This window comes from Cricetulus griseus, chromosome 2 (assembly GCF_003668045.3).
Source record: "Cricetulus griseus strain 17A/GY chromosome 2, alternate assembly CriGri-PICRH-1.0, whole genome shotgun sequence".
Taxonomy (NCBI): Eukaryota; Metazoa; Chordata; class Mammalia; order Rodentia; family Cricetidae; genus Cricetulus; species Cricetulus griseus.
Window position 1 is genome coordinate 457,171,621 of NC_048595.1, and position 16,135 is coordinate 457,187,755.

At 42.1% G+C, this 16,135-nt stretch overlaps 1 protein-coding gene across 3 annotated transcripts in view; it reads left to right on the forward strand.

Moving 5' to 3' along the window:
• The window catches only part of L3mbtl4 (L3MBTL histone methyl-lysine binding protein 4), a 433,665-nt gene that overhangs the window by 189,222 nt on the left and 228,308 nt on the right, over positions 1 to 16,135 (forward strand). For all 3 annotated transcript variants that reach the window (XM_027397798.2, XM_027397800.2, XM_027397799.2), the window contains one exon: positions 2,373 to 2,474. In XM_027397798.2, the coding sequence (XP_027253599.1) occupies positions 2,403 to 2,474 (72 nt within the window). In that variant the 5' untranslated portion in view covers positions 2,373 to 2,402. The remainder of the gene's footprint in view (positions 1 to 2,372; positions 2,475 to 16,135) is intronic.

Genomic DNA, 16,135 nt, shown 5'->3' on the forward strand with positions numbered 1-16,135 from the left:
TCATCGTTAGTTATAATCGCCTATTAATACATTTGAATACCAACCATCTTGCTTTGTTAGTACTACTGAGTGGATATTCATCCACTCGGTAAATGTTAGAGTTTACAGATAATAGTACTAGCAGTAGCAGTAATTAATAATAATAATAATAATAAATAATAGTAGTAATAATAATATATAGCTACAGTCCAAAACAGTATGGCAGTTTCTTAAAAGTTAAAGTGATCCAGCAGTCTCCCTCCAGTGTTTGTGTGTGTCTGTGTGTGTGTATGTGTGTGTCTCTGTGTGTCTACTGTGTGTGTCTCTGTGTGTGTCTGTGTGTGTGCACTGTGTGTATGTGTGTGTGTGTGCGCGTGTTTGTGTGTGTGTGTATGTATATGTGTCTGTGTGTGTGTGTGCGTGTCTGTGTGTGTGTGTATGTGTGTATGTGTGTCTGTGTGTGTGCGTGCGTGCGTGCGTGCGTGTGTGTGTGTGTGTGTGTGTGTGTGTGTGTGTGTGTGAAGGAAAATGTGATAGGAGTTGAGTTTGCTGATGATACTCTAGTCATACAGCACTCTAGAAGGATAATGTTTGAATGAGGGACTAACATCCTTTGGAGTAAAGGCTCCGAGGTTCTGCTGTAAATCAGGGAGACATGTAGTCAGTTAAACCTAACAAACTCATACTGAGAGTCTGCTAAGAGTCAGGTATAATTAGGTAATGGGAAATAAGGATGGGCAATTCACAGTCCTTTTTATCAGGCTGCTGTAGCCACACAAGGAAGAATATACGAAGAAATTAAAAAATGTAGCTCAAAGCAGTAAGTGCTGCGTCAAAGGCATGCACAGTAACCATGAAGTGTAGGAAATTCACGTGAGGTCCGTTAGACACAGGAAGTCATCAGAAAGGCTTTTCTGAAGGCTCTGAAATCTTCTTAGTTGACTTAGATGGGTGAGTAGTGAAAGATGGGAAAAAGGGTGCTATGCAGGACGGAGGGATCCAGAGGCTGAGGGCCAGCAGAAGGTGGGAGCCAGGAGCTGCACATTGCACTGGAGGAAACTGTGAAATCATTCTGTTGAGGGTAACATAAAGTTAAAGGTGGAAAGAAGTCCTATATAGGAAGGCAATTCAAGGAATGCTCACTAGGTAAAAAGATAGGCAAACTGTGACCTAAGGGATGAAACGGTGACGAGTCCCAATCTGTGGCTCAGGCAAAGTCAGAGCTGCCATTAGCCCCAAGCATGTCATTGTTCCAAAGCATGCATTTTCTTCTGGGTAGACCTAGTGCAGGGGGAGCAGGACAGCCTGTGATGCGCACAGTGGGACAGCATGAGCACTGTAAAGCTGGTATGGGAAGAGGAGGTGGGAGGGCTCTGGAGGGGAAGTGACGAGCATGGCTGTCATGTTTGTCAAAGACACCTAACTCTGGCTTAGGACTGGCCATTTACTAGATACTGCGTGTTAGCTGTTAAAATCAGACACTGTGTTTTAGAATGGTGTCTTCTGTGGTACATGCATAGTACTGATGCTTGCTTCTCATCTGATTGCCCTGCTAGGTTAAAAAATAAAATAAAATCTCATTTCAAATCATATTTCATATTTCAAAGAATCTTGACTGCTTTACGCCAGTATGCTGAAGATGCGTCCCTATGGTTGAATTGTTATATTTCATCTTGATTCCTGGTTTGAAGTGCCGCGCCATGACTGCTATCCCTCTGCTCTGGCTCTTGTGCACAGTCAGGCCCTTGTGCACAGTCAGGCTAGCTCTGAAGAGTCATCTAAGCAAACAAACCAGCAGGAGCATGTATCCTAGAGAGGCCAAACACAACAGTATCTATTTCCTTACAGAAATTCTGGTAGGAAATGAAATCTTTCACTCTTCCCATTATCTCATTCTGATATTAAAAGCTCTAAAACCAATAGTAATAATTTTGTCAGTAGCTAATTATAATAAATAAAATTATTAAGTGTTTACGTTAGTTGGATTCTTTGTTCTTTAATAAAATACTTGAAGCTGGTATTATTTTAGGCTTTGTTTTTTTAAGGCTTACAGTTCTTGTGTTCAAGGGCATGGGCTGGCATCAGCTGGGCTCTTGTAAAACTCTCAGGACAGGCAGCAACACAGCATTGGGATGATTTAGGGAGCCAAAGACTGCAGAGCAGGACTGACAGCCAGAGTGGCCAGGCCTGCCTTCTCATGGCAGCAACTCTCTAGAACTGTGTTAATCCTCTTCAAGGCCTGTGGTTCAAGCCAACCTGCTAAGCTGTGCTTTTTAATGTTCTCTACCCATGAACACTTGCGGGACAAACTGCAGAAGCATGTGTTTTCCTTGCTCTTGTAATTGTGAAGGGTGAGAACTCCCTCCAGTGTTTAATGTGCCACTGTTTTACAGAAAACTCTGCTGAGGAGAGCTGAAGTGGCGATGAGACAGCCCAACCGGAAGAGGAAGATGAGCATGGAGTCCAAAGAGCATGTGGATCAGGATGGGTGGTTGGTAAGACGTCATTCTCTGCATCGGTTCAGCCTGTTGGCGATCATGCCTGAAATGCACAGTGGAGTGGTCTCACCACTAGAACCAAACCCGAGGGTTCCAGTCACTCCAAGCTACTTGATTATGGTTGAATTCTGTACATGTTATTCTAGAGCGTAAGTGTTCTTGATGCCTGGTATATTTAAAAGGAAATCCTATTTTTTTTCTTGCTTTGCTTTTAAACTGATATACCAAAACATAAAAATTATATATACTGTGTCATGTTCTAAATGTTCAATGTTCCAGCCAGCTTAAATACCCTTCTACTCACACATTTGTTGCTTCATATGCAAAAATGGGTGTGCAAATTGTACATGTTTGTGTGTGACAGAGGGCAACTTTAGGTGTTGTTCCTTAAATATCTCCTCTGTTTTGTTTGGGGCAGTGTCTTGGTCACTGTTCTGTTGCTGTGAAGAAAGACCATGAGCACAGCGGCTCTTACAAAAGCAAGCATTTAGTTAGGGCTTACTTACAGTTTCAGAGGTTTAGTCCATTGGCATCAAGGTGGGAAGTACAGCTGCACGCAGCCAGACATGGTGCTGGAGAGTAGCAAAGAGTTCTACATTCAGATCTACAGGCAGCAGCCAGAGGGAGAGACACTGGGCCTGGGCTTGAGCATTTGAAACACCAAAGCCCACCCCCAATGACACAGTTCCTCCAACAAGGCCACACCTACTCTGTCAAGGCCACACCTCCTAATTCCAATCAAGTAGTGCCAGTCCCTTAATGATCAAGCATTCAAACCTATGAGCCTATGGGACTTTCTTTTTCAAACCACTGCAGATAGAGTCTTTGGCCTGGAACTTTATCAGGTACAGTCAGTCAGCTGGCCAATGAGCTTTGGGGATCTATCCTTTCTACCTCCTCTCTCACTGTCACTGGAACTACAAACCTTTGCACCATACATAGCTTTTAGCGTGGGTTCTTGGGATCTGAACTCAGGTTGCCATTGCTTTAAGGCAGGCAGTTTACCAACTGAACTAATTTCCCTTGTCCCATTGGTTGTCTCATTGGGGTGAAAACTCAGTCTTCTTTACTTCAATCTTTGAAATGTCCATTACCTTTTCCATAGTCACCCTGTGTGTGGGAGTTTGAATGTAATTGGCCCCCATAATCTCATAGGGAGTGGCACTATTAGGAGGTGTGGCTTTGTTGGAGGAGGTGTGTCACTGTGGGGCAGGCTTTGCCGTTCCCTGTGCTCAGGATACCACCCATTGTCTCAGTTGACTTCCTGTTCCCTGCAAGCCAAGATGTAGCCAGCATCATGTCTACCTGCACGCCCAGCAATGATGATAATGGACGGAACCTCTGAAACTGTAAGAGAGCCCCCCCCCCCCCCCCCCCCCCCGCCATGAAATGTTTTACTTTGTAAGAGTTGCTGTTGTCATGGTGTCTCTTCACACAGCAATAGAAACGTCACTAAACACTGTGCAATGTTGCGTCAGTCCTTGCTTCTATGTATCTGGCTGTGACATAGAACCCAGGCATCAACTGTCCCAACCACGCTCCTTCATTTCACTCTTTCCAGGCTCTGCTTACTGCTCTTCTGCCCTCAAGGAAAGGAAATCAAGGAGAGGAGTGGGATGAAAATTTTGAGTGAGATTGCCTTGAATCTGCAAATAGCCCTGGGAGAATGGTCACTTTCACAATATTATTTTCTTCTAATCCATGATATCTTTCTGCATTCTAGTGTCTTTATCTCTTTCTTCAGAGGTCTACAGTTTTCATTGTAGACCTCCTTCATTTCATTGGTAGGTTTATTCCTAGGTATTTTCCTTTCTTTGAGGCTATTGGAATGGGCATGTGTCCATGATCCCCTTCTCTGTATTTTTGTTTTTGGCTTATAGAAAAGCTATTGATATGTACAAGTTTATTCTGCATCCTGCCATGCCACTGAATTTGCTTGTCAGTTTTATAAGTATTCTGGTAGAATTTTTGGGATCTTTAATGTATAGTACCCTGTTATCTACAAATTGATTTATTTCCATATTTGTATCCCTTTAATTTCCTTCTCTTGCCTTGTTGCCCCAACTAGTACTTTTATCACAATGGTGATAAGCACTGGGGAGAGTGGACATCCCTGTCTCATTCCTGACTTCAGTGGTATTATTTCAAGCTTTTCTCCGTTGAAGATAATCTTGACTGTGGGTTCCTCATATATAGTTTTTAATGTGTTGAGTATGTTCTCTCTAGTCCTACTTTCTCTAGGACATTTTTTCATAAAGGTATATTGGATTTTGTCAAAAGTATTCTTTACATCCATTGAGATGATCCTGTGAATTTTTTGTCTTTAAAACCATTTATTAGATTTATTAACTCCAGTCTGTTGAACCATTCTTGCATTTCAGGGATGAAGCCACCTTGGTCATAGTGTATAATCTTTTTGATGTATGTCTTCATTATGTTTGCTAGGATTTTACTGATGATTTTTTAGTCTGTTCTCCAGAGATACTGCAATTTTGTTGTTGTTGTTGTTGTGTCTTTACTTGGCTTTGGTATAAAAACTTGACATTCACTGTCTTTGTAGAAGGAGTTTGGGAGGGTCCCTTCTGTTTCTGTTTTCTTTGAATAATTTATGAAGGGTTGGCTATAGATCTTTAAACATGTGGTAGAATTCTGCTTTACATCTGTTTCTTCCTGAACTTTTTTTTAAGCTGGTAGTCTTTTTCATGACTGTTTCCATCTCCTCATTCATATGGGACTGTTTTGGTTTCTTTTTGGTTTGGGTGATTCTCCAAATGCATCCTTTTTTTTTTTTTTTTTTTTTTTTTTTTTTTTTTGCTTTTCCAGCTTACTGGAGGGGATTGTCTTTTTAAGTAGGCTACTCTTTGATGGCTGCATCTGAAGTACAGCTCAGCAAAGACTAAGCAAACCATTGTGTTAGCAACAACATCCACAAATTGAATTTCCTTAGAAATTTCCCAATAAAGAAAAATTTAAAAACTTGATAATTGGAAAAAGGGTGTATTGGTTAGGGTTTTGCCAACTTGACACAAGCTAGAGTCATCTGAAAAGAGGGAGATTCAGATGAAAAATTCCCCCATCAGAGGGGCTTGAGGGCAAGCCTGTGGGGCATCTTCTTGGTTGATGATCAATATGGGAGTACCCAGCCCACCTCACTGTGGGTGGCGTTATGCCTGGGCACATGGTCCTAGGTACATAAGAAAGTGGACAAGCAATCCACATGCAGCATTCCTCCATGGCCTCTACTTCCGTTCCTGCAATGACTTCCTGAAGAATAAGATGAAATAAACCCTTTTCCCCCAAGTTGCTTCTGGTTATGTATTTATCACAGCAATAGAAACACTACCCAGGATAAAAGAGAACAACAACAAAACGAAATAAAACCATGAGAGTGTTTAAAAAAATAAAACCCAACCCAATATAGTCAAAATACAGTTAAAAATAGAAAGGGCAGGGAAGAAACACAGGAGCAAATGGAAAATGCATTGCTAGTAATGAAAATATTGTTTACAGAGAGCTAAATAAATATATACAAGATAATGAGAAATGCACACACACACATTTTATGGATAAAGTAAGTAAAAAATAATGGTAAAAGTATAATGAATGAGGATTAAAAGATCACAAGGCTTGAACAATTTGAGATGGGTGTGGCTGCTCCTTTCTGGTCCTTTTGAAAATTGGAGGCTACAGGTGTGTGTGGGGAGAATGTGTATTCTCTTTCCCTCTTCCCTTCTTTGTTTATGCTGTGGTTGAGTCTGTGGTGGATAACTATCTCATGTCTTTAGCGTGGTCTTCACACTGGAAGTGTTCCTTTTGTGTGTGCCATGGGCCTCTGCATTGGAAGTGTTCCTTTCTTGTGTGTGTACCATGGGCCTCTACATTGGAAGTGTTCCTTGTATGTGTACCGTGGGCTGCTGCTGGCTACACTTAGCCTTTGTGGATTGTGATTTCTTCAGTTTCTTTCATGCTTCCAAGACTCCTCAAACTCTTGCCCTAGAGTGTCTATTGTTACAGCTGGGTGGTGGCTCCCATGTGCACTGGGACAGTGAGAAGTAGCCACAACAGTGAGATTGGCACCGGTAGAGGACCTGTCTTCACACTTTCAGGGACCCTTGAATGCCTATCACCCTTGTGATTTCAGAGTTCTTAGGCCCTAAAGCTGTAGTTTCCTCCAGAAACTGGTCTACTCACTGGTGTGGTGCTCAGAGCTATCACACACCAGGGTTGTTCTTGGTTGATGAGATCTTTCCAAGCTGAAAGAGGCAGGACTATTTTTTCTCATGGTTATTCTAGCCTGAGCTGAGCCTCCTGCGTATATACTGTCAGGCTTGTGAGCAATCCTCTGTCTCCCTGCTGTCAATAACTGCCTTCATTTAGGAGATGAGCAGAACAAACCAAGACTCACTGACCTGTGGTTTCTGCCTGATTCAAGCCCCGCTGATAGGTCAGGTTCCCAGGGTAATTGTAGATTCTGACTCTAGGCCAGCTGTTGCCTAGAGTCATGGAATGACAAATGACAGTGCTCTTCACCACAGCCTGTCTGCTATAAGACACTGTCTCATTGAACACAGCTGAGTGTGACTGTGACTGGTTCAATGTTGACCTGAGGACAGGATTGCCCATTTCTGGCCTGACTTATTTTTTGGAAGCACTTTTTCTACCAAGTCTCTGGCCACATCCCTTGAGAGAGGCCAGCAAAGCTGAAAGCTGGGTCTAATGTCTGTGTCACAGGCTTTTTCTCCAGGCTTTTCTGAGGCTTTGCTATTTGCTTCCTGGGCTTCCAAAGTTTTCCCTGCCTTTTTCTATCCTGACTCTGTCACCATCTTGCCCACAAGTGCACAGGATGTATTTTCCTAGTGTCTTATTGTGAACATCAACTTCACTTTATTCTGTGCTTATTCATCTACAATCAGAATTCTCATTTCTGTATCTTGAAGTTATTTGGGTACCGTTGCAGCCAGTCCATAGGTAAGATCATATTGGAAGAATTTTCGTAATTAAAGGGACTTACCAGCCTTTCTGCACCATCTTCCAGGAAGGTCACATTGCTATCCTTTCCACAATGATCTCTCCCGTGGTGGATCTTTCCCTTGGCCTTCACTGCACAGGAAAAGTCCTCCATCATGCTTAAGTGGTTCTCCTGTGAAAGTGTGTTTCTGCTCCTGTCCCAGGAGCTCTGAAAAGGGCCAAAGAGGGGAGGTTTTCTGTTCTACAGATTCCTTGTCACACTGCTTCTTGCTGTTATCTGTCATGAAGATCAGTGGCATGTTAAATCCCCTTTGTTAGCTTTTTCTGCCCAGCACTTTGAGAATTATCTATCCTAGAATGGGCACATTGTAACTTGGAAAAATTAAGCATTTTTCTCAAAGTGATTTTTTTATAGATGCTTGGTGTATAAATGCATGTGTTTTGGACTCAGTATCCAAAAATCAATGTGTAGACTATGTAATTTTGAATCCCTCCACCCTGCCAAATATGAGCTTCACAATTTTTTTTGGTTTTATGAGACAGGGTTTCTCTGTGGCTTTGGATGCTGTCCTGGAACTAGCTCTTGTAGACCAGGCTGGCCTCTAACTCACAGAGATCTGCCTGCCTCTGCTCCCGAGTGCTGGGATTAAAGGCGTGCACCACCAACACCCAGCCACAATTTCTTAAAGGGATATCTTACTTAACTATATAAGAACAGGATATATGGCCTTTAATTGTATCTATAGAATATGTAATCCAGAGTAAATGTTAGTAGCCATTCTTCTTCCTTGAGACCTCCCAAAAGTAGCAAGCATTGTTAACTATGGAGTCTTAAGCTTTGAAGTGTTAGTGAATAATGAGACTGTAAGATGTCTAGGGCAGCTTTGGGTGGTCCCTCCTAGTTAGTCTTCGTGGCATAGCTGAAGGGGTTGTACTTGATACAGTGGCCACTGGCCTTAGTATAAGGATTCCATAGAGTCATGGAGGACCTCAGTTTTTGCAGGATGCAATCTCATTAATAACATCATTAAATAGATATTAAGAAAATGCTGGGTGCAGAGTTATTTGTTTCATGCCCCCCTCAGTAGTTCTTAATTCTTTACCTTTTCATGGCCTCAATTGAGACTGATGCCATTTTCCAATAATCGGTTGAATTAATTTACAGGTGGGCTGCAGAAAGATGACGTTCATGATCCACTAAAGATGTCACCCTGCACTTTTGTATAAGCCTTTGAAAGTACTGCAGTGACTTCCTTTGGAGAGACATGGTAGCCATGCCAAGTGTTTCACCAAAATGGAAGTGCTTTTCTTCTCTTTGATTATATATATATAAGTTTCAGTAGAACAGCTGACAAGTTTCTCATATATCCCTACATAACCTCTATCAATGGTTAATTTCATTTATCTTTGGTTTGTATTCCACATGGGAACAGAACCACAAGAATGTGAAAAGTGTGTTTGAAGCAGCAGATAGGATTCAAGCAGCAGTTTGTTACTGAAATTATTCATCAGAAACCCACATTTCCTGCAGTTCACAGGGCTAGGGATGTGTCACCCTCAGACAAGTGTCAGCTGCTGGAGCAGGGACCCCAAGGCTCTCAAAAGCCCTCCAGCCTTCCAGAGACCTTCGTCCAGCAGCAGAGGTACAATAAGGGCACTATAGGTACACAAGCAGCTAAAAGCCTTTGGCTGGAACCCCTAGACAGACACAAAAGGCACTGTCTAATTAGAGATCGCCACTAAAACTCGTCCTCAAAGCACAGGATGTGTCCAAGGCTACGAGGAGGGAACAGCATGTCCAGTCCTTCTGGTTATTTCACTATCACACAACCCTCCCTTCTCAAGTAAGTGATGGATTTTAAATTGTTAGTAGGAATGTACTACTGCAAAGTTTATATTTCCCCTGCTATCAACACTTACATTCCCCAGGACATTGTTCTTGTTTCCCTAATGATTAAGATTTATTTTGAGTTTTTAGAACCAGAGTTTGAAACCTGGGAGATCACAATAGTGTTTATGTTTCCCTCAGCTTGTCCTGGTTTCTCTTCAGAATGGGAGGAGAAGACAGAGTGTATATTTTTCTTTTTAAAATATGTTGTGCATTCATTAATAGCATGTACATTTATTATTTTGTGAAATAATTAGTCCAGACAGATATGTAGTGTAGTGAAGTTCCAGGACCTTGGAGAGCAGTTAGTCTGATCACTTTATTTTAGAAAAAAAATAGAAAATCCAGTTTTGAAAAACTCAGGTCTGGAGTATATAAATGACTCATTTAGGTATAAATAACTATTTATTGCTAGGTTGGGATTTGACCTTAGGTTACTTGGCCCCCAATCCAGCATTTTATTTTTGGTTCTGTCATATGGTATTAAGTAGTTTAAAACAATGGAATGAGTACATTATAAAAGAAATGTAAATTGCTGTGACAACAAGGAAAATCATTTATATATGTATTTATGTGTGTCAACATATCCAAAAGCTTGGTTTATCTAAAGAATATACAGACACAGGGAGCTTGGGTAATGCATGTCCATAGTGAGGTAATATTCTTTTTTGATTCCTTTTCTTTCTAGGCAGAATTTCAATAGCAAAAAAGTGTGTGAGCCAAGCATCCTAACCCACTCGCCAAGTGGCAGATAGCATATTCTAGATTTCATTTCACTTTTGAATGATACAGTGATTGTCAAAGAGCTCCCACAGCTGTCATGTGAGCAGAATCATCTCTTGAATCCTGTCTTTTACCATTGCAGTTTTTCTGTAGAAGGGACTTAATGTTGCTTTGAATTATGCAAATGTCGTGTGTATTGACTGAATGAAGAGGGCCCAAACTGGTGCAAAGAGCCACTGTAGGAAACGAGGCCTGATCTGAGGGTTCATCTCAGATGGAGAATAATAGAGGTCAATGTGATTGGATTGCTACTGTCCTGATCCCGCCCATTGCCCTGGTGAAAGGCGAAGTTCACGCCCCGCCCCCCAGCTCTGAGGCCATCCATTTGCTTTCGGCTGGAGCTGACAAACTGCTTGAAACCTCGTAGGAGTCTCAGCCACACCCCTCCCATAACAAGATGAGTGTGCTGGCAAGGTTTCTAGGCAATTCCAATGCGTGTTATAGTGGGAGGGGCCTTGACTTATCGCACCTTTTATTATGTTGCTGCTTTATTAATTGCACAAAGATCTCCATTGTGACTTTGCATGTGACATCTGCCAGGCAGAAGAGAACTACCCTTGAGCTTTACCATCATGCCTTTCTGCAGGAAGTACTTGTTGAATTGGACTCAGGACCAGGTTATGATACTGGAACAGATGCCAGGGAATGATAAATGGTTCAGGGACTCTTCCTTGTGTTGGCTCACCAGACCTGGGGAAAGGAAAAAAAAATAACACCATGCAGTGCAGGAGGACCAACAGCAGATGTTTGCACAAGGTGTCTCTGGCATCAGAAGGCTCCCCAGCTCATGTGGCTATAGGGAAGGAAGAGGGAAGTTCAAATGCTCCCTGGGTTGATGCCTAAGGGATAAATAGGACCAAATAAATGCCTCAAATATAGCATCTCAAACATCCTTTTATTATCATTGCACAGTTTCTAAGGTCAGGGCATGGATTGAGTGTGTTCACTGTTCCACCTCAAGGTGAAATCCACCATGGCCTGGCCAGATTCCTCCTTGGAGCTTAGTGTCATCACTAGGTGCTTTTGGTTAGTGGCAGGCATGGTTCTTTGAGGCTGGAGGACTGCCCTTCTCAATGGCTGTGAGACAGAATTCCCTCAGCTTCTTGAGGCTGCATGGTTCCCTGGCAGATGCTCTCTGCATGGTGATCCAAGTCCTGTAAGCTGGCAGCAGAGTCTCCTAGTGCATATGCTGAGTTATCATGTTGCCATCTCAGGGAATATGCTGAGTCATCATGTTGTCATCTTAGTCCATATGCTGAGTCATCATGTTGTCATCTCTTAGTCCATATGCTGAGTCATCATGTTGTCACCTTAGTCCATATGCTGAGTCATCATGTTGTCAACGTTAGTCCATATGCTGAGTCACCATGTTGTCACCTTAGTCCATATGCTGAGTCATCATGTTGTCACCTTAGTCCATATGCTGAGTCATCATGTTGTCATCTTAGTCCATATGCTGAATCATCATGTTGTCATCTCTTAGTCCATATGCTGAGTCATATCATGTAGACCAGCCAGAAGAGTGGCTTTTGCTTTGTGATGCAAGTCACATTACCACCTAGCAGGGGGTTCATTCAGGTCATCTTGAACAGCTGAGATATCAGAGCAGGAAGCTGTGTTATGAGTCAGGAATTTTGAGCTGAAGAAGCAAAGGAGTTTAGAATGCAAACTAATGAACTCATGTTGTTGATCACAGAGTGTTGGGAGATTGCTGATCATCTTTGCACTCGGACTTTCAATCTGTGTGTGAAAATTCCAAGGGAGGTACAGACTTGGTGGTTGCTGTGGTGGTTGGGAATGGTCTGTCTGGTACGGAATTGGTAGAGTGAGGGGAACTACAGAGTGGTGACAGTGACGCTCTAGTTAGAGTGGCGTCTACAGAGAGCCCACAGGAGAGCTCGGGTGAGAGTGGAGTCTACAGAGAGTCCACAGGAGAGCTCGGGTGAGAGTGGAGTCTACAGAGAGCCCACAGGAGAGCTCGGGTGAGAGTGGCGTCTACAGAGAGCCCACAGGAGAGCTCGGGTGAGAGTGGCGTCTACAGAGAGCCCACAGGAGAGCTCGGGTGAGAGTGGCGTCTACAGAGAGCCCACAGGAGAGCTCGGGTGAGAGTGGAGTCTACAGAGAGCCCACAGGAGAGCTCGGGTGAGAGTGGCGTCTACAGAGAGCCCACAGGAGAGCTCGGGTGAGAGTGGCGTCTACAGAGAGCCCACAGGAGAGCTCAGGTCAGGTAGGAAGGACAGCAGGGAGCATGCAAATGTGCATGGACACCAAGGCCCTGGACATGTCTTGAGGACATGGGAGAGCCAGGGAAGCCCATCTTCCCATTTTACCGCTAGCCATTCAATAGGGTGAACCCCTGACACGGCCTGGACACTGTGGCTTATTTGCCTTTAGCTAACCACAGTGACGAGCTCATAGCAATTGCACAATAGATTCTTTTAAATGGAAGACTGACTCGCTTGTAAGATTCTTGTTTACTCTCCCCTAATGCTGCTTTCATGAGGGATTATGTTCATTCGAGACATGTTTCTTTAGTCAATAAACACAAACAGGCCAACTAATTTAATTTTAAAATCCCTGGATACATTATTAGCAGGTTGAGATCTGTCAAAATGACTGATTGCTCCAGTTAGTTGAAAGTCTGCCATGTGTCATGTGTTAGGCTAAGGATTTTACCCAGAAGGACTGTAATCCCCAGAAAGTCCTGCAAAGAAGATATGATTTGCCAGAAGACACACAGGAAACTGAGATCTGTAGAGGTTAAACAAGTCACCTGCCTGAAATCATACAGATTGGGAATTTTGAGCTTTTGGCTGTCTTGATTCTAAAATTTGTACACAAACAGAACTCTCTTATTGTGTGCAAAGCATTAGGTAGCCTAGAAAGCATATGAAACCACAAGGCTGCAGTAATGAAAACAGTGTGATGCTGGCAAGGAACACAGGAATAAACAGACAGACAGACTAAACAGAAGAGGAATCCAGAAATAGGTTGGAATGCACAGGTCTCCGAGGCTGAGTGGGGAAGGAGGCTTTTACAGAGGGACACGTGAGTAGCTTCCTGGGTAAAATGTCTTCACTTCACCATCTCACCTAGCACAAGTTAGACACCATGTAAAGAGTGAGCCACAGGGGTGTGAAGTTTCTTGTCATCTCAGAATAATGAAGATTTTCTAGATTTTTCTCAAATCTAAATACCATGAAGCAAAGGCTTTGCCATTGTATTTCTTAGACATTAAAATATATATCATAATAAATATTAAAATAGAAATGACAACCTTGGAAAAATAAAATTTATATGTAAATGACAACAGAAACATGCATGTGTGCACATACATACACATTATATATACACACTACAACAGAGGTAAACAACTAATTTTCCTACTGTATTAAGATCAAAAATAGAGAGCCATTTCAGGGGAAAATGGATCATGGATAGGAAGGTATTTTGCTGTAAAGGAAAATACCTTTAAATCAATATTCTAATAAGCGTGTTTCTCTGTCCTGCCAGCTCCCAAATAATGACACGGAGACTTCTTATTAATAACGGAAGCTCAGCCTTAGCTTAGGCTTGTTTCGAACTAGCTCTTAAAAATTAAATTTAATTAACCCATTTCTATTAATTCTGTGACAGACCCATTCTGTCACATGGCTTGTGGCTTTTACTTTTCCTCCTGTGTGTCATGTTTCCTCTGTGTCCATCTAGTGACTCCTCCTTTCTTCTTATCAGAGCTCTCTCTGCTTGGAAGTCCCACCTATGCCTCCTACCTAGCTATTGGCCTTTAAGCTCTTTTAATAAGTCAGTCACAGTGACACATCTTTACACAGTATAATCAAATACCTTGCAACACAATAATGTGACCTTTAAGCTCTTGACAATAGAACAAATGCTGATGCTGTGGTGAGATGTCCTGTTGTCAGCATTCTGTAACCCCCAACTTATATAACACATGCTATCAAGATGGATACGGGAACCAAGCACTTACCAATCTTGGACATGGAATGAAGCATCTGAGGAGAGCTAAACTCAGCAGCATCTAGCAACATGAGAGTTCATGTCTCCTTCGATCGGCAGTACCATTCTGAAATTATTGCACGTAAATTTATAACTGTGTAGAGAAAGGTTTCTGTATGCTTTTGCTGCAGCATTGTAACACTGACCAAAACAGAATGGCTAAAACCTGAAATATTTAAAAATAAGGAGCCAGATAAATCCTGACATAGCCATTTACTGTAACTCTGTGCAGCTTTGGAAGTTGAGTAAAGCAACATTATATAAACCTACCTTGTAGGAAAGACCCTCATCAAAGAAAAGTACTGGGAGAAAACAAGACTACAATAAGGTACCTTTGTAGACAAGAGCAAGAAAATAAGCACATACAGCCATGTTTCTTTATGTTTTCATAAAGAAAGTTTTGCAAGGATATACTATAAACTAATTAAAGTGTTTACTGCCTAGAAATGCTACGCATTAGCCAGATGGAGGGAGGCAGGTGGGAACGTTTTCACTGTAAAATCATAATATATATATATATATATATATATATATATATATATATAGAGAGACGGGGAAGAGGGAAGGAGGAAGAGAGAGAGACAAAGATAGAGACACAGAGAGAGACTTAGAGAAACAGAGACATAAGAGACAGACAGAGAGACAGAGACAGAACAGTAAAACATTACTCACATATATGTTGAAGCTCAAGAACTCAAACACAACACATATTTCTATATGCCTAACAAATCATGCATATAGAAAGACACTTGGCTAAAGCATGTTCAGGAACGAGATTGGTTATAACCGCATAAACAATTGGCAGCCTGGTCCTCTCTTTGTCATCATCGAACTGTTTCATTTGCTCACCCCCTTGTGTTAGCTTTCCTTTTCTGTGACAAAATGCCCAGGGTAAATATGCGGAAGAGGAGAAATGTTTATCTTGGCTGGAGTTTTAGGCTATCCAGCCTGCGGTTGGCTGGCTACTTCCATTGTGGGCTGGTAGCACTTTGCAGTGTCCTGTGAAGCAGAGCACAGCTTCTTCCCTGGAGGACTGGGAAAGCAAGAGCGGGGAGGGAGGAGTGGGTCGAGCGGAAGGAGAGCGTGCAGGGCAGCCTTCCTTCTAGTACCACCTGGTCTGTTCTTCCTGAAGACTCCACTGTCTCCAATAGGACTGTGGGCTGTTGCCCAACCCTTCCACATGTGACCCTCTAGAGACACTTGCTATAAAAATAGAAATACTTACTGATAAAGGTTAATCACATATCTGTATGTGTTTAAGGTCATTTGATTTGCCACTGCACAAGTGGTATTTCATAGCCTAAACCCAGTCTCAAAAATACCAAAACCACAATATAATCATGAAATTAATAGCATTTAAAGAACTAATAGACTTTCATAAAACAAGCAGTTAAAGAACTAATATACTTTCATTAAAATAAGAACAGCCCTTTGTTAGACTTAGCTAAAATCACGTGACATGATTGTGTATAGTCTTCGAGCTTTGGTTTAATGGCTGTCATAGCCAGAGTGACCTGTTTACCTCAGGTGGGGGGGGGTTTACCTAGGTGTAGCCCTTCTTGTATTGTTATGTTCAGGTCAGCAAATTAGAACAGTCAGTTTCTATTACAGGTTGATGAAGTATACAGCCCGAACTTATGTGTGAAAAACTTGAGGACATGATTGTTGGCTGAACTTACGAAATCATCAAACTCATTTCCCATCATCAGTCACTAATTATGAAAGATTTTGTGTAAATCACCTGCTAAATTTTCATCTTCTCTGATGACAACTTGTTTGGGAACTAATCAAGAGGAATGCATAACCATCTTTCTAAAAAGGAATTAAGAGCCCACCCCCACCTTTTATTTAGAGGATTCTCAATGGCAGAAATTCTGATCTCCAATTTTTAACTTTTCACACACTTTTGATAGGCAGCATACATTGTACACGGCCACAAAACCATATAACTAAGATGTTATGTCTAGATACCTACTTTTAAAATGGCTCTTGCCTCTCTTTC